The 24,083-nt window shown below is 41.6% G+C and overlaps 3 protein-coding genes across 11 annotated transcripts in view; 1 reads left to right on the top strand and 2 right to left on the bottom strand.

Annotated features, from left to right (window-relative positions):
* Positions 1-7,077: 7,077 nt before the first annotated feature.
* Positions 7,078-12,852, bottom strand: LOC111838725 (uridylate-specific endoribonuclease C-like). Its single transcript, XM_023801985.2, has 8 exons — positions 12,703-12,852; positions 11,850-11,918; positions 11,251-11,350; positions 10,379-10,490; positions 9,531-9,652; positions 8,302-8,414; positions 8,011-8,161; positions 7,078-7,697 (listed from the first exon to the last, which is right to left on the bottom strand). The coding sequence occupies exons 1-8, from the start codon at positions 12,711-12,713 to the stop codon at positions 7,443-7,445; spliced, it is 933 nt and encodes a 310-aa protein (XP_023657753.1). The 5' UTR covers positions 12,714-12,852; the 3' UTR covers positions 7,078-7,442.
* Positions 12,853-12,887: 35 nt separating this feature from the next.
* Positions 12,888-17,816, top strand: cyb5r3 (cytochrome b5 reductase 3). Its single transcript, XM_023801986.2, has 9 exons — positions 12,888-13,065; positions 13,743-13,868; positions 14,521-14,593; positions 14,840-14,946; positions 15,108-15,237; positions 15,641-15,724; positions 16,032-16,117; positions 16,405-16,504; positions 16,686-17,816. Exons 1-9 carry the CDS (start codon positions 13,045-13,047, stop codon positions 16,856-16,858), a joined length of 900 nt encoding a protein of 299 aa, XP_023657754.1. The 5' UTR covers positions 12,888-13,044; the 3' UTR covers positions 16,859-17,816.
* A 2,257-nt stretch (positions 17,817-20,073) lies between these two features.
* Positions 20,074-24,083, bottom strand: part of ppfibp1b (PPFIA binding protein 1b) — a 43,036-nt gene continuing 39,026 nt past the window's right edge. For all 9 annotated transcript variants that reach the window (XM_023801976.2, XM_023801980.2, XM_023801979.2 and 6 more), the window contains 7 exons: positions 23,800-23,888; positions 23,083-23,205; positions 22,835-22,960; positions 22,357-22,545; positions 21,748-21,906; positions 21,465-21,530; positions 20,074-21,262 (listed from right to left, as the gene is read on the bottom strand). In XM_023801976.2, the coding sequence (XP_023657744.1) occupies positions 21,182-21,262; positions 21,465-21,530; positions 21,748-21,906; positions 22,357-22,545; positions 22,835-22,960; positions 23,083-23,205; positions 23,800-23,888 (833 nt within the window). In that variant the 3' untranslated portion in view covers positions 20,074-21,181. The remainder of the gene's footprint in view (positions 21,263-21,464; positions 21,531-21,747; positions 21,907-22,356; positions 22,546-22,834; positions 22,961-23,082; positions 23,206-23,799; positions 23,889-24,083) is intronic.

The raw sequence follows: 24,083 nt of genomic DNA, 5'->3' as shown, positions 1-24,083 counted from the left end.
ACGTTATCTTACTCCTGAAATCTAGAAGGGTTTTTTGTTAGATTCCTTCTAAATAGTACAGATTTGGGTAGGTCCAAAAGAATCAAAAGTTCAAAAAAGTTTTTATTGTCATTACGGTGCCTTGGAGGAGCTAAAGCAACACTAGAGTGGTTTAAAGGGAAACCTTTAAATGTCTTGGAATGACTTAGCCAAAGCCTAGGCCTCAATCCAGTTGAGAATCTGTGGCATGACTTGAAGATTGCTGTACACCAACACAACCCATCTAGCTTGAAGGGGTCGGGGCAGTTTTGCCTTGGGGGATAGGTTAATAGCTAATAGAAACATGCCCCAAGAGACGTGCAGCTGCAATGACAGAAAGGATTGGATTTGGGGGTTGAATACTTATGCACACGGCAGATTTCGTTTTTTTCATCTTAATTATTGTTTGTGTCACAATAAAAATATTTTGCACCTTTAAAGTGGTAGGCATGTTGTGTAAATCAAATGATGCTAACCCCCCTCCCCCCCCCCAAAAAAAAACATTTTAATTCCAGCTTGTAATGTGACAAAACAGGACAAACAGCAAGAAATAGCTCATAGTTGTTAAAATCTTATCTAGCTTACCATAAGCAATATAATAAACATACACACACACAGGTTTGTAATTATATCTTTGTGGGGACTCTCCATTCATTTCTATGGGGAAAATGCTAATCACAATATGATTTAACCCCTACCCAGCCCTAACCTTGACTTTAAATAACCAAACAAAATATGAGACTGTTCATGTATATTACTTCAAAGTATCCAGTTATGTAAAATTAGTCTGGCCTCATTTACAACTAAAGTATCTGGTCCTGGGAAAGATGCAAGGCACATTTCCTGTTTCAATCATATCACAACGGCCGGTTACGTTCCACTTTTCAGAATTGTGCCACAAGGGGGCAGAGTGCGGGTAAGTGTGAGTGGCCACACAGGTGAACAAAAGGATGACTGCCCCCCCCCCCCCCTCCTTTCTATGGAGGGCCCTTATGCTTGAGGAAAGGGGTGCACACATGGGTAATTCCGGGGGCTACAGGACGACGACTTGCTTTCATCTTCACAAGAGGTTCTGTTAATTACAGATGGCCTCTCTTAGCCACTTCAGCGATACACCTGAACAATGTCCACGAAAAAAATTAGGAAGCAAACTTGTAGGCAATGTTACTTCCCATCTCTGCCACCTCTCACCTTCTGCTGAGTGCTGATTGACGTATCTGTTCCAAGGTGTCTACCTTGAAGTTCCTGGCCAAGCTGTCACCTTGTTCTCACTGGCATAAGCTTCTTATAATGGGCCCAGGGCAAGTTAATTTATATGCATTCATTCATTCGTTTGTTCATTTGTTTGTTCAATTGTTCATTTATTCATTCATTCATTTGTTCATTTATTCATTCATTCATTAGTTTGTTCATTTGTTTGTTTAATTGTTCATTTATTCATTCACTTGTTTGTTCATTTGTTCATTTATTCATTCATTTGTTCATTCGTTCGTTTGTTTGATTTTGGATTGAGAGACAGTGGCGTTCAGGCATGGTAAAAGGCCGGGAATAAATGACCAGCGGATGGACGGGCACTATGGAAAAGTCATCTTGTGATGAGCCATTTGTGGTGGAGATGACACCAGCCACGTTCTACAGGTAAGAAAACAATAGGACACCTGCCCACACATGCTTTTATGTTTACATAGCTGGCTCTAATACTGAAATACTACTGAAGAACCTGATTTTCTGTATCAGGTGTGTTAAGTTATGCTAGCGCCTACGCTCAGCAAGGGGGTACAGGACCAGGAATGAACAGCCCGGATCCACAATGATTTTTCTAGCCCTTGAAATGAATGTCAATATGAATGTTTGTGGTTTTGATTTAGAAAAGGAAAAAAAAAAAAAGATTTTTTTCCAAATCGGATTTTAAGTTTTTGTGTTTGTGTTTTTTTTTGGGTCCATGGTGTTGACAAAGTAGTTAATTAATATGCAGGCCATATTGGTGAGGTTGTGCTGAATAATTAGACACTTCTATGGTAAGCATTTTTAATGGTTTTATGTAAAGCCAAAATCAGACATACAAAAAATGACCAACAAAGCCTTAATGGTTAATTGCTACATTTAACTGTGAGAAATATCCCTAAAGCATGCAATATGACCTGCTGATATATTACAGGCTATACAATATATAATCTTGTCATAAAAAAGAAAATGTTAAAATTGGACACTCTGAGCAAGACAGATTTGACGGGCAGGTAAAGGGTGTATACGCATTGTTTAGTTTCTGGCTGTTCATAACACAATGTATCCTGCTTTGGTAATTTAAACTAATTCATCCATAGCCTCCTGATCCTCCATGTGAAGGGGCCCATCGACTCCTAGGTGGGGCTCCCTGTTTCTGTGGACCTGTGATGCTTGTTCTTCCACGGGGGCCATGGTGTTCATCACAGTCTGTACAGGGGTAGAGGGATGGTCTCCACGGTAAGCAGAAGCTGTATTACATAATCCAATTACACCTCCCTACTTGATCAGAGCAGGGGGCTCCACCTGTGCCCTTGTTTGCTCGAGTCTGCAACCCATCTTTTTCTCATCAGAATATTTAGTTTTTAATATTTATACATGGGTGAAAAGGGAAAATTAAAGATTCATTTCTTATTACCCTGACCAGGATAAGCGGTTTGAGGATGGATGTCTGGATGGATGGATGGATGAAGCTGAAGTCAGTGCTCATTAAAAAAAATAATTCCCATGTCTACCACCCCTTCTGCAATCCCATGAGTCATGAATCACTCAGGGATCAATCATTCAAAGCTTGCACTGAAACTGAAACCAAAACTGCAACAGAAACTGAAACGAAAAACAAAACGAAAAAAGGTTTGCGGTTTAGGGAGAAAAGTGAATTTGCCTCATGAAGGAAAGCACCAATGAGACCAGTGTGTATGATGGACAGGGCAGACAACAGGATAAGAGGAACACCTGATCATCATTAGCAATTGCAGGAGAGAGTCCTAGAAGAGAGAGGGAGATGACCAGCCTTTCTGTTGTTTTTGAAAAGACATTTTGACAAGTAATAACAAAGTAAGGAGGGGTGAGGAAGGGGTGGCACAGTGGATTGACATGTAGCGCTGTTGTCTCACACATCCCGGACTGGAGCTTTGAATGTTGCCTCTACTCTGTGTGTGTTTGCATGTTCTCACCCTGAGTTTCCTTCTAAGACTACATTGACAGGACAAGCAGTCGAGCTACTTGGAGTCTCTGAGTTAGTTATAGTGTGTGACTGCATGTGTCTGCCCTTTGACGGACTGCTTAAACCCTGTTGTGACGTCAGCCCCCCCCCCCCCTGATTAGACCGGAATAAATGGTCAGGAAATAGATGGGCTCTGTGAGCCATTTTGAGATTACACCAGTCATGCCGGTGCGGAGCTGTTCTTTATAAGCGCTGTCAGTTAGACACATTACTGAATAAATACAGCAGGCCATAGCTTGTGGGTGGCGTCAGGGTCAGAGGTTGCATTTTGTACTTTTGTCATCCATTCCAGTGCTTTCTTCACCTTCAGACAAAAGCAGAGAATATCTGTATATCTAGCGTCGCCTCACCTGGGATTCAAACCCAAACCCTTCAAGTCCTTATTCCAGGGCTCCTAATTATCAAAACACAGCTAATCTGCACTACTTAAGAGGCTCTTCAAGATCACAGCCATCTCTTAGGCGAGCTCCTCCAGTTCAGTCCCATTTCGGGGACTTTTCCTCCAAGGAAAAAACTTACATCACCACCATAGAAGAGAACATTCTCATTGTGTGGCAGTTTTTAGTTCTTGTGTTTAAAAAACCCCAACAACAAAGCCTGTCATATTTTCAGTTTGTTCAACCCAATAGACATTGTTCACTTTTAATCCTGAATATAATAAATCTGCACGACTGGGGCCTTAGTGATGTGTGGAAAGCGCCACGTCTTAGCGACGATCTCCCAGAAACGGCCAACAAAGGCTTCACCTGGACCCATTCTTCCCCTTTGCCCACCGACGCGTCCAGCCACCCTGTAACCGCGGCCCGGCCTGCTTCCCTTGCTGCTCCCGCTTGGTTTCAGAGGCACCGGATCAAACAAACAGGTACGGGGACTGAATGTGATAACATTTGTCCCCCCCGGTTATTCCCTCGGGGACCGCTCCGAAGCACAAAGGCAGTCCCTCCGCAAAGCGGCATTCCTTTGACAACACCCCCCCACCCCATCAAAAGCATTTACATACATCAAAACCAGCTGCGGTAAAAATTAATAAAGAAATTAGGGTTCCACCGTACAGTCAGACCAATTAGTTGAATGTCAGGGAATCGTAATTAGGGAGCCGAGGGGATTGGCAGTGTTCAGTGTTTAAGCCTATTGTAGGGGCCGGGCAGCCCCCTCCTCACCCGAGAGCAGGTTGTGGGGAAATTAAAAGACTTAAGGCACCGGTAATTACATTATCAGAGCTGGGCGGGGATTAGGCAATCGCTTGAGTCAGAGCCCCGTTCTTTTGTCACGCCATAAAATCCCTCTGCGAGCCGGGGCCAGGGATTTTGGTGCCGTTCCATATCTCTCCCGCGACAAAAGCAGCCGGGTGGGAAAAAGTTGTGTGGTGTATGTGCGTTGATATGGTTGGGGTTGGGGGGTTGATGAGGGGTGTAAACAAAACAGGAAAACAAAGAGCGGGAGAAATAATGAATGCATTAATAAAAAAGAGGGGGGGGGGGAGCAGGTGAGAGATTAAGGCTGGGTGATGTGGGCTTGACGTCCGCATTGGCTGGTGCAAGCTACAGATTGGGCCTGAAGTACCGTGTGTGCGCCCATGCGTGTGTGTGCGCCCATGCATGTGTGCATGATCCTGAAAAAGGGGTCCACTGCAAACAGAAACTGGGTGCTGGCATCAGTGACAGCAGTGGCTAACATACAGATGGGCTCAGATCTAACCAAATTCTACATGACAGTGGACCAGTTCTGGGGTGATCATTTTATAACAGGTGGTTCTTAAGCTCTCAGTCCAGTAGGGGGCACCATTTCTATGTATAAGGTGACTAGATGAGGAGTGACGAACCTCTCATTCTGCCCCCTAGTGGAAAACCTCCACTGTAAGGCCAGTCTACATCGCATTTAAAATAACCTTCATGTCCTTTTTAATCTGTTAGAATTAAACACCGTCAATCATTCTTAAATTAATTAGTAGCAGCATGAATAAAGCATTCCAGACAGGAATCCAGCCGGCTGCTTATCTAGACAGTGTACTCTTTCCCATTGTACTGGTCTGATTTTTATTCTTTTACACAGGACATTGAATATCCAATAAAGCCTTGTCTGCTCTCATTACCCATGGGAGACATTACTTCTTTTCTATAGTTATAAAACCACAGCATCACATTGAAAAACTTGAGGATATGTTTAGATTTAGTTGGGGACCAACTGGAAGAGCAATTCATTAAAGTCTGGATAGGAGATCTTTAGCATACTGCTAGAATGTCATGGCAAATATAGCACAATAAATTCCTAATTTTTACAGTTCTTCCGTAAAAGCTAATAATAATAATATTGACAAAACAACAACAATAATTGTGGTTGTTTGTTATGTATTCTGATTATAACTATTATAACTATTATTTTCAGTATCACATCATATCAGTAATGACAAGAAAGTGACCTGAATTTATGCTGAGAAGATACTCACAGATTCAATTCAAAATATTGCCAGTGTTGTCAATGATAAGCTACAATAAAACTAATCATCTATATGGAAAATATAGCAGAGCCAATCTCTGATTTTGAAATTTGTTTGAATAGGAAACTGACTTGAGTGACTTTTATTCTGCACAATAGACAGGTTTGCATTATTATTATTATTATTATTATTATTAGTAGTAGTAGTAGTAGTATTTTCACCAGATTATACTGCACTAGTGACCAGTAATGTGAGAAATGCAGTTTTCTAACCCACGGTGACTAGGATTGCAGTGTACTGTCAATCTCACCAATGAAATGTGGCTCATGATTGTTGGCCCCTGAACCCACTGTGTGTTTCCAAGCCTCATTTCTCCCATCAGTATGAGTAACTGCAGTTATTTCTGGCCCATTCTAAATCTGACCAGGAGGTGGCAGTATGAGACATAATAATACAACGACACCTTGAAGAGAAGAGACAGTAATGTCAAATAAATTTCATCTCAAAGATTTGATAGATCTCATGATGTCAAACTATTTTAAATATCATGTTGATCAGCTCTAAAGGGGTCATTTAAAGATTTTCAGAGACAGCAAAACATGGCATTTTAAAAGTAGTAAAAAAGATATATAACCATAAATCTTAATCTATTTATATTGTAATTATTGTTTAAAATGTGTATGTGTGCCCATATAAAGACTTAAGTCAAATCTTATCCAACGACAGTTTCATGCCACATTAATGCCATCTAGTGGTCATTTAGTGACACTTTAGATCATTACAGCCCACAACAGTCTACAGTATTCATTTTAAAATAATTGAATAATAAAGATTTTAAAAATAAGTGAAAACACTGGATAATGTAAATAAAATGGCAATAAATTTTCTTCCTAAAATGAAATATTTTTTGTGCATCGTCAAAATACACTATATATAGAACACGGGTGTCGTGAGGTCCGATCACTCGGGGCTATAACTCCGAGTGTTTTACCCATGCCATTCTTCGTTCAGAAGAACAAAAAGTCAAGCCCCAGATAAAGACCCTGATCTTTTCTATACGTAGAAACTACAATGTTAAGGAACAAGCAACTTTCTGTGATTTATAATGAAGGAAGTGTTTTCGTGTCAGTGGGATGTTTAGAATGATCGCTGTTGCTCCAGAAGTCTGAGTTTGTAGGTATGTGCATATATTACACATGAATTATTGTTTAAAGCTGACGCACGTTTAGAATTTGGTAAACATTTCCCTGTCCTCTGGTCAAAGGCTTGTTTCGGCTAGTGGTGAAAGGTGACCCCCCCCCCCCCCCATATAACTGACATGGTTAATGGTTTCTGGAAAAATATTCAGTGGTGTGGGTCAGATATTCAAACATAAACCACTGTTTAAAATATGTGCTGTAAAAAATGTTTTATTAAACAAACCACTAGTAATACTAGTACAAAGTATATGTATAGATATTTAAAAAGAGACATTAAAACTACCACAAAGAGATGTTTTTTCCAATTTGATTAAAACTACTCTGGACAAAATAAAAGATCATAAGTAAAATCCGCTTTCCATATATAATAAAAACAGTGGTATATCAAAAACCCCCCTCCCCCCAATTTTCTTAGCTTGTGAGTACAAGATCTGCTATAAAAATTTCCTAATAAACAAGAAAAAGAAAGTAGGAGATTATCCCTTTGTCACCAGCAAGTCAAGCGGTCCACGCCTTTCTAAACACCATTCGATGAAGTACAGCGTGGAGGCACCTGACTCTACGGACGCCGGGTGCTCAGGAGGTGGGGGTAGGCGGTCCCGATGTAGCGGCCATGCCGGGTCACCACCAGCTCCACCTGGTACTTGTCCATGTTCACCACAGCTCTGGTTGCCTTCTCGTTGGAGGCCAAGAAGAGAATGGTGAAGGCGGCTACTTCGAATTCGGGGCTGACGCCAATGAAGGCGCTCCCCACCGGCTTCACCAGGCCATTCCAGCTGAACTGGATGTTCAAGATGTGGTCGTCTTTGTTTGGCTGGAGAGAACAAACCATATACATGATTACTGTAGTAAAACATTCCTTATACTGGCTGAGGCCATATATGCCATAACATTACACTTTCTATGTGTCCCAAGTATAATTCCTTTTGTTAAGTGCGTGAAATGCCTCTGGGATCCTCCAATCTTTTTCTGGTATTGTCAACGTCCACAATAAGCCTCTAAGTTTAATACATTTTACTCCATCAAATCCAACAACCATTTTCACTTTTTGTAACAATGTGAGCTCATAGTTCGGTAACCGAGTGAGACACGTGAACAGTGAAGGAGGTGATTTTGGGTCTCAGTACCATGTCTCTGTCCCTCGCTTTGTAGCCCTTGTAGTCCACAAGACGCTGCTTCTCCAGCAAGTAGAACTGGACCCAGTTGTGCAAGCCCATGACCTCGGTCCCGGACTTAGTCTCACCAACGAAGACGTGCTCGAACCCGCATGAGTCCTCGCTGTAGGGCAGTCAGGCAAAAACAAGGAGTAAATTTTTTTATAGTTGATATAGTTTTATAGTTCAATAACAGTCCAATATAATCTCGCAATGGTACTTTCTAGTGTCCTACCAAATGAAACCAACGGTTAGTATGGTTACCTTCCTCGTCTGTCTCGGTGGTACAGGTGAAACCAGATGTTATATAGTTGCTGCCGGAACTGATTCAGGTCTGACTGCGAGTGACCCTTGCTGACCAGGTACTTATGAGTTCTCTGTCAAACCAACCACACCCAGTAAATCACAAGCATCCCCAGAAAGCTGTGGCCTGTACTACGAAGCGGGGTTACTGGCTTATCGGGGTAACTTGTCGGATTTAAGGTACCACAGTTTAAATGGACTTCATATTCGCTCACTTACATTTTGCCCAGACTACCTTAAATCCAACAAGTTACCCCGATAAGCCAGTAACCCCGCTTCGTAGTACAGGCCACTGATCTCTATGTCAACCAGAACTACCAAACTTGTCTTAATGCTGCTAGGTGACATTTAACACAACATCCACGTTAAACTCCTCACATCCACAACCAAGGCAATACCTAAAAAAAAAAAATCAAATTAAACTCGAGGATTTCTCGGACGTTGGCTGATTCTGAGACTGTTTAAAAAAAAAAAAATAAATAAAAACACAAGAACATCTATTTTAATGTTTTGCTAAAGTAATGTTACAATGTTATGTACGACTGCCTCTGTTTGGGGTATGCAAAAACTTTTGAGTATTGGGTTCTGTTTTTATGTTTTCTCTATCAAAGAGTCAAATCTTCTAAAAGGGGAAAAAAAAAATATCAACATCCCAAAGCCAGCAATATGTTTGCTGGTTTCTGAATTTGGCCTTTTGTTTTATTAAACATCTGTTTTTCATTGTCATGTTTTGTTAGCATCGATCTTTCCAAGTACAGAGCCAAGACTGACACAGGCAACAGTACCACAACACCAGACGAATGCGATGTTGTGAGAGCCAAAAGATGTAAGTAATGATCAAAACAGTGTAGCGATGTTATGGTACTAAAATCCTGTTTTACTTGAGTGTGGAGAAATGTCTCCTTCGGCCTACATGATTATGACTTTGAATCTCCTAAAATATGCAGGCAAGGCTGAGCAAAGGTTCTCTGACCAAAGCCAACTGTTGCTTAATAATCACACAATGTGATCTGTGTACCAAAGAAATCTGGATTCACTTATGTTACATTTGAAGTATTTTTAATAAACCTAACTCAACAAATTATATCCTTATTTGAAGGTGGGAAGCTATAAAGAGATAAACCACCAGGCATAATTTCAGAAAGGAAAAGCTGAAGTGCCTGGCTGGTGTGGGGGGTGGGGGTCAATACCTTCATGACATCTGTCTCCAACACGGCATTCAAGAAGAGATTGTTTTCTGCGATCTCCTCTGCAGTGACCTTCTCCGCCACACCAGTGGATGGTTCATAGTTGTCCAAAAGATTCATGAGATCTGCAGGGAGAATTCATATTGTTGACTAAGTCAATGGTTCAGTGTTCTATTTATTCATAATAAAGGTTTTTGTGGGGGGGGGGGAAATAAATAAATAACGCTTTAAATGACTTCTAACTGTTATATTGTGTTTCAGTAATTGAGCTATTTCATTGCGTTGTGTTCAGACAAACAACAGAGGGGGTTTTAGGAAACATCTGTTGAGTCATAAACGTTCTTTTCTCTCACACAAAAGGATAAATATGTCAAAGTTAATCAAAATTAGACTGTCTGGGCCTCCTTCTTTGGGGAATCATAAAAGAACATGAAACTGGACTATCTGCTTCTGTGTAAAATAAAACAGCCAATGTCACGGGGGCCTATGAGAAATCACACATCTACATCCATTCTCTTCTGTACAAACATACCAGAGGAATACAAGCAGCCTAACAACAATGTTGCATCTCAAAAGTTGGTCCAAATCTGCTTCATCAATCAAATTCTAGATTCCACTGCTGCAAAGTGTGTTGCAAGTGACCTCTGGACAAAGAAGTTACGATGTCCACCTCTTGTTACTTTCTAATGCTTTGACAAGATTGAAGGGATATTTAGTAACAGAGAAAAAACTCTGGCCGTGTTGCCTTCACAGCATCGTGTGATTTGAGGGAATACCGCTGTAGTGAGTGAGGACCCCATGTGTCGTGCACAGACCTACTCCCGGGGGTTACGGCCAGTCGGGACACTTACAAGAGAAGGTCTTGATGTTCTTGAGTTTCGCCTCATTAACGTAGGAGAACAAGGGGGCGGAGGCGTGATCCCTGGCCTCATTATTGCCCACCCTAACATAGCCGGCTCTCCCCTTCAAACAAAATAAAGTTATGTTTTTTCAAAAAAGGGGAAAAAAAAACAAAGCCACTCTTCTGATAATCTGCACTTTTATTCCTGGCAATTCATATTCTATCTATAGTGCTCCACAATTTCATTAACAGGACAAACTAAGGCAGAGATCTTGTCACAAAATTTAGGTCAGCGTCAACATTAATATGTAAAGAAATATTTCAATTTTAAGGACTCAACCTTTAATACTGACAAAATAACACTTAAAGGGGCCTAATACTTTTTAGTTTTTTAATAGTAACAATGTTGTGAAAATCTGTCGCATGGGGATAGAGTATCAGAATTTGTTAGGGACTGGGGTGGGACAAAGATGAGAACACCAGCCAAAAGACATATCAGAAAGCATGAAAATAGCTGTATTATTACATGGGGATAAAGAACAATGACTACTAACTGAAGTAGGGAAGTCAGGGAACCAAAGAAATTGCAGAAAACCAGGGGTAAAATCATGACACTCCCTCCCTCCCCCCATCCATCCATCCCTCCATCTGCTTATCCTGGAGATGCAGCCTATTCTATTTTTGCTCATTTTGAAATGATGGACAGGTCTAACTAATCAGCACAAAAACTCCAGTCAACTCCCTCCCAATTACTTACAGGACTATAAGCAACAGCACAGTTTGGATGTTTTGACAACTGTTGCTAGAAATGACATGGCAGGGCGGTTACGCTTAGTCACAGGAGCCACATAGCAACAGGAACACCGACATTCACCCCCATACCTGCAGAGAAATGGTATAATCCGTTCCAGGCTTCAATCGGTTCTTATCCAACTTCCACAACTCATTGAGAATGTCAGAAAGTCCCTGGTCCACCGCTTGACTACGGCAAGACAGTGCATAGAGAAATCATCCATGAAAATTATACTATCCCAGATGCTCCCCTTTACAGAAGGCCAATTATTGGGAAAAATAAAAGGCACTTGTTTATTACTGCAAAGCAAGTAAGCATTTTAAACAGTGTTTAAAAAGAGGCTTATACCAAGACTAAGATTTGTCACTCCATTGTTGGACAGCTGCAGTCTAGCCGGTTACAATCAACATACTGATTAAGCCTATTTAAGAAGAGCTCCACTGGAAAACAAAAGGAAGATCAATCCTAAAAAAAAAATCACAATCATTTTTATTCTATAATTATGACATATTATAATCACTGTCATATATGGCATAGAAAATCAATTAATATCATTTTATGTCCAGAGTTTGTATCAATATGTTGCAATGCATATGTTTAAGATTGTTTCATCATTTTTACCTTTATGGGTTTTATGGGGTTGCTTTCTATTAAAATGCCTGTCATACTTCTTTACCATTTTACATACCTGGCATCAAGGTGTGGGAAAATAACAGCAAGGAATAAGAGCAGCGGCGCAAAGTCTTGACTGATACATCTGGAAACGTTACAATAACAATGCAATTAAAAGTGAACAAGTCGAAACACGCTGAGAAGTAGTACAAAAAAATACAAGGACGAGCATTCTCTGGATTAATTAGGGGTATAGGCGTGGTTGAAAAGGCGGAGTGAGGAAGAGTCACAATGAAACGCGGTTCATGTTGTGTCACAAAAGCGTTTTATTTAAAGCTACTCAAATCAAAATTATAAGTCATGTACCAATTATAACAGACAAGAGATAAATTCAATTTCTGGTGATCCACGTGAGCTCATGGGAGTTTTACACTTACATAAAAATGTTGAGGACAGAATGAAAAATGATTGGTTCAAATAGATCACCAATCAAATTGTAGAGGAGGTGGGTCACAGCAACTAGAAGATGCGGGCCCAACCAATCAGATGCCTTGATCCCGCCTTCTCTACTTGCTGCACACTATGGAAGGCATAACGCCGAAACGCGTCGATGTGTTGTGTGCAGACTTAAAATAAAATGATACAGAAGCAAAATACAGCTTCTTTTGTTTAACTCGATTTATTCTCTTATTGCGGTCCAGCACTCTGACAATTGTATTATAGTACTAGGAGTAAAGCCCGTTCTTCTGTACCATACTAATAAAAAGTTTGCAATTTTGTAAACAGAATTGTTTTCTTGCAATATGCTGCAAGAACGAGATGTACCTTCACGTGGTACACGATTCATAACAAAAATAACTCATAGCTGCACATCATAGACTATGGCATAAAAATATTTTATGCAAGAAAACAAACAAGAAACACTTTACCCCCGAGCCATTGCGCATCTGCAAGCTTCCAAGTCGAATGGCGTGTCAAACGCTGCGAGCAGGGCCGCTATCACGGTCCAGCGGCACGCCTAAACGCTGTCCAATCGTAACGGCGGAGAAAACTCATACTACGATGATAACCTGCTACGAGCTCGCTTATTGGCTGCGCTGCGAGGATACGTGGTGACGTCAGTGACATGCCAAAGTGGGGAGAGTCGGAGTGAAAAACGAAAGTGATCAACTATAGGTAGAAGTGATCAGATCCTTTTGCAGACGGACCTTTATAAAGAATTAAAAAAGTAATATCCTAGCCTACAGTTTTGTCAAAGACAAAATTATACAATGCTGGGCGCTATTTATAATGTAAGTATGGTGTTTGTTTTGGAGTTTAGATAACAAACTGTAGATAGTGTTTACTGCTGCAGCAGAGCTCTATGTTTATCCATATGCGTTGTTGCTGAATGTTATTATTGCTAGCATTATTGCATGTGCAGAAATGTAGTCTGTTCAGGTTAAGCAACCTTATTGTACATAAGTAGCCCTTTACTGTCGAAGTCAGTTAACTTCCTGCCTGACCTCATACGAAAGAAGTGTAGGCGGGTCAGTAAAGGCAGTTAGGTGTGAATTAGCAAGAATGCAATAAAATCTTTTGCCATATACCGTTAATTCCTAGTTATTTTTAGGTTAATTCTGCTACTTTTTCTATTATTTTAGACTGCGTTTTACATTTACTACACAATAGTGCCCGATTAAATTTCTGCATTTTAAGGGCCAGTGAAGTTTCCTCGAAGACGATACTCACCGTGTACATTAACAGTAGACTTTCTTTGGGCATCTGTCCGCTTGCTTTTAGATTTTGATCTACGTTTTCCGTTTGATTCATTCTGTACATATTCCTTCACAACTTAACAGACGGTCTTAATGTGTGTATTTTTATTAACTCCAGATTTTGGTAGATTAAATTGTAACCCTGGCATTTTACTATAATAATGCAGTATAACACCTAGGAAGGTAATCCCAGTGCTCCTGTCTCGTTGCAGTTTATCCAGAGTTGTTGCAGCAGCATTATCCGTGTAATTCTCAGGCTGCTTGGTATAGGGAAGAGACCTGCAATAACTCTTGAAGACCCCAACATCAAGTATGCTTTACGGCTCATAGACAAGGAGGTAAGTGTGTGACTTTTAATTACAAAGAATTTCAGATGATTTATATACTCAAAAGCTGTCACTTTCTTGGTGAATAGTGTTTTGGCTGAAAACAAACAAACAAAAAAATCTGACATACATTGACTTATTTATGATGTTGTGTTTGAGTACATACAGACTTGACACTTTCCAGTATCTTACTGTGGCAGTTTACTATAAAATATAAACATTCTTCAGGATGAGATCAGGTTTGCAATTCCATGCAAAGGTTTGTTTGATGTCACACATAACACTGATAAAATGCAATGTATTTCTCACATGTAAATGAATAAATGAGTTTTGGGGATTTGCTTATGTTCAACCCAAGGGGTTAAATATATGTAAATTGACTCATTGATATTAAGCCTGTCTGCTCTCTTAGGCATTTCGTTTGAGTCTAAATGTCACTTTCATAACACTAGAATTGTCCAATGAATTTCCCCTCCAAGGAGGTCAATAAAGTCTAATTCTAAGCCCTCATAATAATATAAAATGTAAATGAAAAATAAGTCATGGAGTTAAATTTTGGCTTACTTGTATTCAGTATCTGTACAAATATGTATCCAATGTGAAACAGCCACATAGTGCTTTGTGGATGTTTCGTGTAACATGGTGCATTCTGGGATGTGTGCAGATAATCAGCCATGACACCAGGAAGTTTCGCTTCGCATTGCCCACTGCTGACCATGTCCTTGGCCTGCCCATCGGTAAGCATTCTCACAATAACAGAGGCTCAGTGGGTGGCCGGTTCGAGCCCTGTTTTTGTGTATGTGTATGTTCTTGTGTCATGTGGGATTAGGACTGGACTGGCTGTTTGCCATACTGGGCATTTTCTTAGAGGGGCGACGGGTATGTGGGCCGACAAAGTTTATCGTGGGAACCCCACCCCCCAAACAGTATATCTGTTTGAGGCTCCCTTGTTCTGGTGACATTACCCTGGAATATCATTACAGGCCAGCACATATATCTGTCAGCCAAGGTGGATGGGAACCTAGTGGTCCGTCCATATACTCCTGTGTCCAGCGACGATGACAAGGGTTCTGTGGACCTGGTGGTCAAGGTAAATTATAAAAAGAAAACCTGAGACCTATTATATATGGGAGGGGTAATCAACCAGTATACTTAAATATCTGACTGCTTTATAAAATGCAGTTAAAAATTGATATGTGATTATGGTATTGTATACCACAGTAACTTATTTATTATTTCTTGCTTTTTGAGATTTATTACAAAAACGTCAACCCAAAGTTCCCTGAAGGCGGGAAGATGTCCCAGTACCTGGAGAGCCTTCGGATTGGTGACACCATTGACTTCCGTGGTCCAAATGGACTGCTGATATACAAAGGAAAAGGTAGGGCATCCAGTAGAATCTACATTTTATACATCATCACATATCAATAAACAAAATTAAAATTCATTATGTGCTACAAACACTAAACTCAGAAATCAGATGTCTTGAAAATGATTACTAACACTGTTTTGTAATGTTGTGAAACAAACACTTTCAACTGTTATAAAAAGTGTGCAAAGGGTGTATATGTTTGTTTAATTCTGTACAACTACCTTCTACATTAGTTTCTCAAATAAACAGTTGATTTCTTAATGAATTTCAAGTACGCTATTTAATATACAACATTTCACAAGTAGAATAAGCATGAATCACTGTTGGAGTCTGCTTCTGAGTAAAGTTCAATCTGAGGAAAGGTTATGTGTTGCAGCACTGGTGAGCTAACCAGATTGAACTTTCAACACAGGGGTGTTTGCCATAAAGCCCGATAAGAAGTCAGAGCCAGAGCTGAAGATGGCCAAGCACGTTGGCATGATTGCAGGGGGAACTGGTATGCTGTCCTTCTCCAGCTTTTATATGGTTTTAAAGGGTGCAGGGAACCCTAAATCTAAAGGTTCAACCAGCTCACGGTTTCCAGTTCTTTGTCCTTGATTCCTGAGCCTGATGCAAGCGATTTATTTAGACCGTACCAAGTGTTGAGAATTCTGAGTGCCACATTGTGAGTGAGTAGTACTGCTAACTTGCCAGATCCAGTCAGCTGTCAGCTGGATCGAGTACAGGCTCTCTGTGCGTCATGGGGTGTGCAACCACCTTGGCTTTCCTCCAGGCATGTGAGTAGCTGCTTCTCTTCCACACAGGAATAACGCCCATGCTGCAGATCATCCGGGCAATATTGAAGGATCCGGCAGATATGACTGTGTGTTACCTGCTCTTCGCTAATCAGGTGAGGCGGGTTGCATGTATGGGAGATTCCACCCCTCTATTCCAGACCTTATTTTTTAACCCTAAATGCTTTTAGAAGATATACATTCCTGGCATGCAACAATTACACTATGAGAACTTCATATGCAGTTCAATAGAGGCTTGACTTTTACATTTAGTGAAAAGATCTATCTTACATTCATGAGTTATACGCATATGCCCAGCAAAGAGCTGTACAGCGCATCTTCAGCCTTGGTGATGTTTGGAAACAAAATGATCCTTACAATCTACCCTCCCTGTCCACCCTAGACCGAAAGGGACATTTTGCTGCGCACTGATCTGGAGGAGATAGAGACCCAGCACTCATCCCGCTTCAAGCTGTGGTACACTGTGGATAAGGCCCCCGAAGGTAAATCCACGCCCCAGTTCACAGCCAAGTTACATGGCCTGCAGCATCCAGCAATGTTGTCAGTGTTGAGTTAGTTATATCCGAGCTGCAGCTGGTCATTTGTCAGATATTCCTGGAGTCTTATTCATCAGTGTACAGTGGCTGTCCCTGCAGGATCAGTGACACAATCTACCTTTCCTAGGCTGGACCTACAGTCAGGGTTTCATCAATGAAGAAATGGTGCGTAAGCACCTACCCCCGCCAGGCGGGGACACGCTCATCCTGATGTGCGGCCCCCCTCCCATGATCCAGTTCGCTTGCAACCCCAACCTCGATAAAGTCGGACACCCCAGCAGTAGGAGGTTCACCTTCTAAGTGGTGCCAACAGCTGCCTAACTGGGTGAGGCAGTCAGCTTGGTGTTTCCAGTTATTTTCCAAATTTTCTGTAAATGCCTTGTAGTTAAGGTTAAAGGCTGCTGGAAAAAATACAATTCACAAAGACGTATCAAATCGCCTTAGCTTCTGGGCTAACAAATTCTAAGAAATTACATTCCTCTGATGCTAGTGGTCACAGGGCGCTTGCTGATCTCTAACAACAAAGGAACATGCAAATACTTTGTGTAGCCAAGAAACCGCATCATGTACCAGGTTTCCGGCTGCAAAGCTGTTGAAATTTGACGGGTTGACATGCTACTGTATTGCAATACTTGTCCACCTGCCTAATCTACAGGGAGAGCTACATGTAACTGAGTCAAGGACGTCCCGTGAAAACAATTATGGTATGAAGTTCCCTATCCTGTCTGTATTGTTGAATTTTAATTCCTTACACGCGTGTTCTGCAGGATAATTAAAGATTTAACTTTCTTTATTAATTTGGAGCTGCTACTGTCTGCTGTTGCTTTGACAGCTCTAATGTACCGGTTGAAGTCTGTGAAAATCCATATAAAAGCCTGTCTGCAGACACTGCTAATATGATGGATTCTTGGTGGAAATGGGGGTCACAGTTCATCCATAGTTATATCCAGTTCAGTGTTTGTTACCTGAGTCTTATGCAGTTACGTTTGAGGTGTCATGTGTGTTACACGTTCAGCATTGCTTACGGAAACCCAGTGGCAGTCATTGGTAGAAACGCTTTTGTCTGAGCGTTGCCCTACGAGTATCAAGCCATTGCTGTCGGACACGGGCTATGCTTATTGGCTTAGAAGGAAAGTGATCGATTAAAAACATGCTAATGTATTCACCATGGAGTATCTCATGCAACTCATTATGAAGCCAGTGCTGTCTTACTTGCATGTTGACATTGATGATGAATAAAAATGCACTTGATTTATAATATGATATGATTTTGTATAAGGAGTACGTTTACAGGCAGAGGACACTGAAAGGAAGGACACAATATGCATTATTATCATGGTACAGAAACATTATTATTATTTGATTTGGTGACAGCCCAGGAGCGAGAGGGACACAAATGCCAAAGATGAGGACCTTACAAGTTAATAGGGCTGCTGAAACTACATCATACTCAGCCAAGCATAACATGAACCTGAAATTAGGTAACAGCAGTGCAGAGCTTTTAAAGGGGTGATTTGTGGCTCCATGGTTCATGACTCTGTACTCGTGTTGAGACAGCTGCCGGTTCAAATCCAGTGGTCAGCAGAGTGATGTCACTGCTGGCCATAGAGCAAGGCCCCTAACCTGATTTGCTCCAGGGACTGACTGACTCTGCTTCCTCGGTTGTATGTTGCCTTTGGTAAAAGCATCTGCTAAATAAATAAAAATGTAAATTTAATGAAATCATAAGGACCAAGAAATGCTTCGTAATTAAATGTTTTTACGTCCAAAATCTGCTGTGACTTCAGGTCACAACTCAGTTGGTCAGATTTGGGCTGTGCGATATGACCAAAATCTCATATCCTGATAATGATATATATCTTATCAGCACTGCATATTTATGGATTTTTTTTTATACAGATCAGCTATGGTAGGAATTGGATAGAAATCTGCAATGAACAGTGAAGTCCAATGCAGTGGCGTGTACCCTTGCAAAACTGTCATCCGAATGTTCATGGCAACATTTTTTCCATCAGTGTATTTTGCATCACCACAGAATAAACGATAGAGCATAATATGTAGTTATTTCGTCATCCGATATATATCATCATACCGCACAACCCTATATCAGATACTGCTGGCATAGATCTGTAACTCTTGCTTTTTTTCATTTTGAAGGTTAACATAAGATGTGTGATTTTCTGTATTGTAAGATGGGGAGTTGACATTGAATTTGTATTAGAATTGAGTACAGCTCCAGGAATCAGCATTTGAATTGGAAATATAGGGTATAGTTTAATGTAAGGCTGCAACATTCATGTATATTTTATTGAACAGGAAAGTGTCACTCAAGTTTCTGCATTTGCCAAAATACCAACCATTTATCACTATAAATGTTAATGTGGGACTTCTAGTGGTGAAAAGTCTGTCAAGGGTTTTTTCTGCATTTGTCCTTTCTGATGTTTATATTTGAGTGGTCAAGAGCACTTGAGTGAAATCAGAAAATCCTAAGAGGCTCTATTGGTTCTGTGGTCTCTTAGAAGATTCCACTTTCTCCCACTTGTTTTTGCCATATTGAAGTTGTTAGTCATATGAGATCTTTTAGGTCCAACTGGCAATAGATTTATGAGGCTAGGGAAAGACAATAAATGGTCTGTGTAGCTAATTCTTTGGTTTAAACTGTAAACCCTGGATGCGATGTCCAACTGGCACAAAATGTCATGGACATTTTTGTGGCAGTATAATGAGAAGCATAAGTATTCATTCTGAACCTCTGTTCCATTTTGGGATCCATGGCCACCAGGGGTGTTAAAACATTCACCATACAGGTTGTATGTTTTATGGAAATTTTCATCGATATCCATGGTGTAACAAAGGTCTAGGTCAGGGGTGGCCAGTCTTATTTATCCATAAAGGGCTGCTGTGCATGTGGGGTTTCTCACTGCAACTCCTTAATTAGATTACTAATTAGAGGAGTGTTTGGTTGAGTCCTCACACCTGGGTTTGATCAGCTGACCTAAAGGTTATCCCTGACTCCTGCATACACACCGGCCCTTTGCAGATAAGATTGGCCACCCCTGGTCTAGGTTTTCCAAAACTTCCCCAAAGGCTTCTTGTCTGTTCTGCACAAAATTTAGCTTTGTACACAGTAGCCTTGGACCAAGTCCATTTAGTTTTAGTGATAGCTGACATGTCCAAATTGTGTGCTTAAGCTAATTGTACCATTTTGCACACCTTGAATTAGCCACACATTTTATACATATTCTTGAGATTGATGTATGTAACGGGAGGGATGAGTGATGTCCTGCTGGGCTTTTTAGTGATGGTTTCAGGCTAAATGAGTGAGCTAGAGCCTAAAATGATGGACTTCGGTGACACTCCCAAACCAATATAGTTAATGCCTGACAGACCCATCATCACCATGGTAACCTGATATTGACTAACAAGAATAACTGTGTGGAAAATGAGATTAAAGATTCAAGTACACTTGGAATCTGTTCATTTTATACTGAACAAAAAATGTCCCGCAAATAAAGCACTGTACACACTTGTTAATTTTATTGACTTTTTAAAAATGCATAAAAACCTCACAGTATATGGTAGAAATGGGTTCTTACATAGACGGTTAATGGGATCTGCATAGAAGTATTGCTGGGTAGCATCTTATTGCTTTCTTTTAAAACATGCTAAATAATGCACATTATGCATTAAAATAACATTACATATACATGGACCACAACTACCCTAATAATATTAATATTAAAATACAGACTTCAATAATAATTAACAGCAACAACTCAAAACTGAGTTCCTGTTTTTGCATAGTGGGAAAACCGCTAGAGTGACAAACTTAACGTGTAACCACTCAAGGCAACTAAAAAGCAAGCACAGGGGACAAGCACAGCACTGAGAGCAAGAGGCTTGAGAAGACTGGCTATTCCCCAGCTAGTGTACGATGTTAACGTCGCTTTCCATTGTGTGCTTCGGTAGTGACTTAAGGCTAATGCTGTGTTACAACGTACAAAGCAAACCCTTCACTCAGCTCTGAAGCAGAGATTCCCTTGGCACGTTAGGAGGTCGGAGATCGACATTTGTTAAAATATTACATGTCCATTGGCACCTTCCACGCACTACAGACTTGATGGCTCTTCACACAATGGTGAATTTTCACAATGTTTTTCCTAGTGTCTTCTAGAATTTAGAGCTAAAAACCATCTTACAAAAGTTATAAATGTCACTTCGTTAAATAAGCAAAAACAAAAGCACACCTCACATTACAAGTCTCCAGTAACCAGCTGGTAGGCAGTTTAAGAAAAAAGTGTCTTGTCTGAAACAGTTTTAGGAGAAACAGTAGGTGGAGAGGGTAACTGAAAAACTAAGCCTTTTAGAAAAAAGGAGGGAAAAATTAAGACTTTCCACAAAGTGTCATCAAAAAAACAAATGCAGACAGCGTAAGGATACTCGAGGACCGGACACGTGAATGGTTTGATTTTAAATTATAGCTATTGTGCTCAACGATAACAATTCCGGGATGTACAGCCATCGCAAGGCCGCGGCTCAAAGTAGAAGGGCACGTTTTCATGCTCAGGCGGGTTCAGTCCGTCCTGTTCACAGCGCTCTGCCGGCGTCGGGACAGCGATGCCCTCACAAGTCCTCACCCATCATGCTGGAGCCAGGTGAGCACGCTGACAGCTCCTTAAAGAGCTCATCGTCCTTTAGCATGCTCTAGAATACAGTATGTGAGTGAGAGTCCTGGCCAATTAAAACGGTTACTCCAATATGGTGAAATATCAAACTTAAAATGTCAGTCAAGCGAGTCATTTTGGGAATTTCGTGAAGGACAAATGGCATTCTGTGTAGAAAGTGAAATAGTTGAAAGAACAAACATTAACCGTAAAGTCTGATTTGGAGGTGAAATTTCACTTACTGTCAGGTTATTAATACCCTCAGAGAAGGCACCAATTTGCCTCACAGTTCCTTCTGAATCTTCCATCTGCAAAACCAAAGGAAACTCAGATAGACCCAGGAAAAAATACTTAAAAAGTCAAGTGTTTAAATAAATGCTTACCAATTCATTGGGAAGAACTCATACTGACTAGTTAGTCTCAAATTCAATTCCTAGCATTAGCACTACTCCAAAGTCAAGGTGATGTGGACCGTTTGACCGAGATGAGCAGGCTGCCCCCTTTTGTGATGGGGTCCTGCCCTACCTGCTCTAGCCGGTCCAGCTCATCGTCATAGATCCGGTGTCCTCTCAGAAAGCTGCTACCCTTGGGCATCTCCATGTCCATGGGGCAGATGTACTCCTCGCTCTCCTCGTGCCTCTTGCTCCGTAGCCTGCCGAAGGTCCCGAAGGTCAGCTTCCTGGGCTGTAGAGAATGGTGTGTAATATTTGAACTATAAGCACTCTGGCATGTAAGCCTCCCCTACAGGAATTTCATGTATTTCAAAAGCACCCCCAGATACCAATTATAGTCTATGCAAGATGCCAGTACAGATTTGACTAACTTCAGAAGATAAACTTCAGCAGAGCTGGATAAACTCACAATGCACATACAATCTGGTATTTACTTGCTAATTTGAAAAATTGTGTACATTATATGTGTGATATAAATTTGTTTCTTTGCTTGATTATTGGGACAAAGACCACTTTGACCACCAAATTCACTGATCTTAGCAGATAAAGAGTATATTAGCGGGGCTTACAATACAAGGAGGGATGGAGCAGTTCAAGGGCAAACAAAGACCATTATTACTGTGGGCGGGAAGGAGCAGCCTATGGGTGGAGACAACCATACTATGGGAGGGAGTGGTCCTACCTTCACTTTGGCAGTCGCAGTGAGCAGCACATAGTCAGGTCCCTCCAGGCACTCCTGCTTAGCCTGCTGGGCTTCACGGCCTATCAGCAGGTTGAAGTGCGTGGCCAGGTGACGCCGCAGCAAGGTCTTGTTTGGCGGAATGTTGAGCAGCAGAGCCAGGGTCTCCACATTGAACCGGGGCTCTAAGACCTGCAGGTTCGAGACCGAGGCTGCAAAATCACAAGCGTCCAGCTACCTAGAGTGAACTCAGATTCCTTGAGAGGTGCAGATATTTACAAAAGCATGCAAGACCCTTAACTGTCATTAGTCACCTTCCTCATACCACATTCTTCCATTTCACCCCTTGCTTCTCCATCCTTACATTCTGACAGCATTTCTTCTCAATTTCCACCTCTGGTCATTTAATCCATTCTTTTAAACAGAGTAATTAAGCACAGCTAAATTTCACAGGGTCCGTCATGGTCCCCCCCCGCCTTACCATCAGCCCCCCGTGGACGCCACTCCCCCGCAGGTTGGGCGCATACTCTGCCAGGTCCACAGAGCGCAGCCACTCCATCACCCGGTGATTGGTCCACTGAGAAATCTCCGCTGGAGTCACATTGTTCTGGGGCAGGATGGGGGACGATGAGTGGAAAAAACCTCCTACCAAGCCTTCATATGGCCAGACGGACAGCACCAAAACCCCCACCCCCACCCAAACCTCATCCAATGAGCCAGGTCCCACACCTCATCCGAGGGCCGCCGACGCAGGCAGTTCGGCTCAAAGTGGTTCAGGCGCAGCACCTGGATGGCCCGTTTGATGCTCAGATGATGGAGGACGCTACCCACTTTCAGAGACAGGAGGTCATCCTGAGGATACGCAGTATGATAGTTTCTTACGAGCATGCAATTACACAAAGGTCACTAAATACAGGCGTCCAGCCGATCGCAATACGGGTGACACGAAATTACAGGGGATGAGGAGAACGTGGTCAGGGATACATTGTAAATTGAAGGAGTTATACCGGGTAAACAGGAAGTAAAGGGTGAGACAGAGGTCACAGGAAACATGGCTAGACTGTAGGCTGCCCATCGCTAGCAAGGGAGGGGGCTTGACATACTGTCCCTATAAACAGAACCAAAATATCAAGCACCATATTTTCCATCTGTAAAAAAAACTAATTTTAAATCTTTTTGTTCTTTTTCCCTTTGTATAAAATCCCCCCCCCCCCAACCCTAATTTTTACATTGCCTGACTCGTATAAATTAATATTTGCTGCTTCAGAATGGACTTCATCTAGTAGCAGATACAACGCAGACTAGTAACCGTCGGCCAAACTTGAAGACCCTCAGCTGTGTGAGACGTCGAACACATTCCTCCCCAAGAAAATGCCGAGATGCAGTCTGACCACACCAGCTGGGCGCCTCAGTTCAACCTGCTCCCGAGGTGAACCGTGTAGTTACCACAGTCATGTAGTGCAGCATGCGTCCATCCACCCTGCCCTCGTCGAACTGGGTCTTGTACTGCGGCAGGCCGATGTCATCCAGCCACACTGCAAGAGAAGCACGTAGGCCTGCTGAAGGCAGTCTGCCACTGCGCAGTCAGAATTAAGAACAGAGACTTGGAATCCCTCAGAATCCCTGCACTTATGATAGCTGTGTCCAGTTGCTATAGCAGTGCTGCCCAATTTGCTCTTTGGGGACCACAGACTGTTCACATTTTTGCTCCTACAGGGAGCTGGGAGGGA

Source organism: Paramormyrops kingsleyae, chromosome 3 (genome assembly GCF_048594095.1).
Source record: "Paramormyrops kingsleyae isolate MSU_618 chromosome 3, PKINGS_0.4, whole genome shotgun sequence".
NCBI lineage: Eukaryota > Metazoa > Chordata > Actinopteri > Osteoglossiformes > Mormyridae > Paramormyrops > Paramormyrops kingsleyae.
This window is presented reverse-complemented; position numbering and strand designations above follow the sequence as displayed.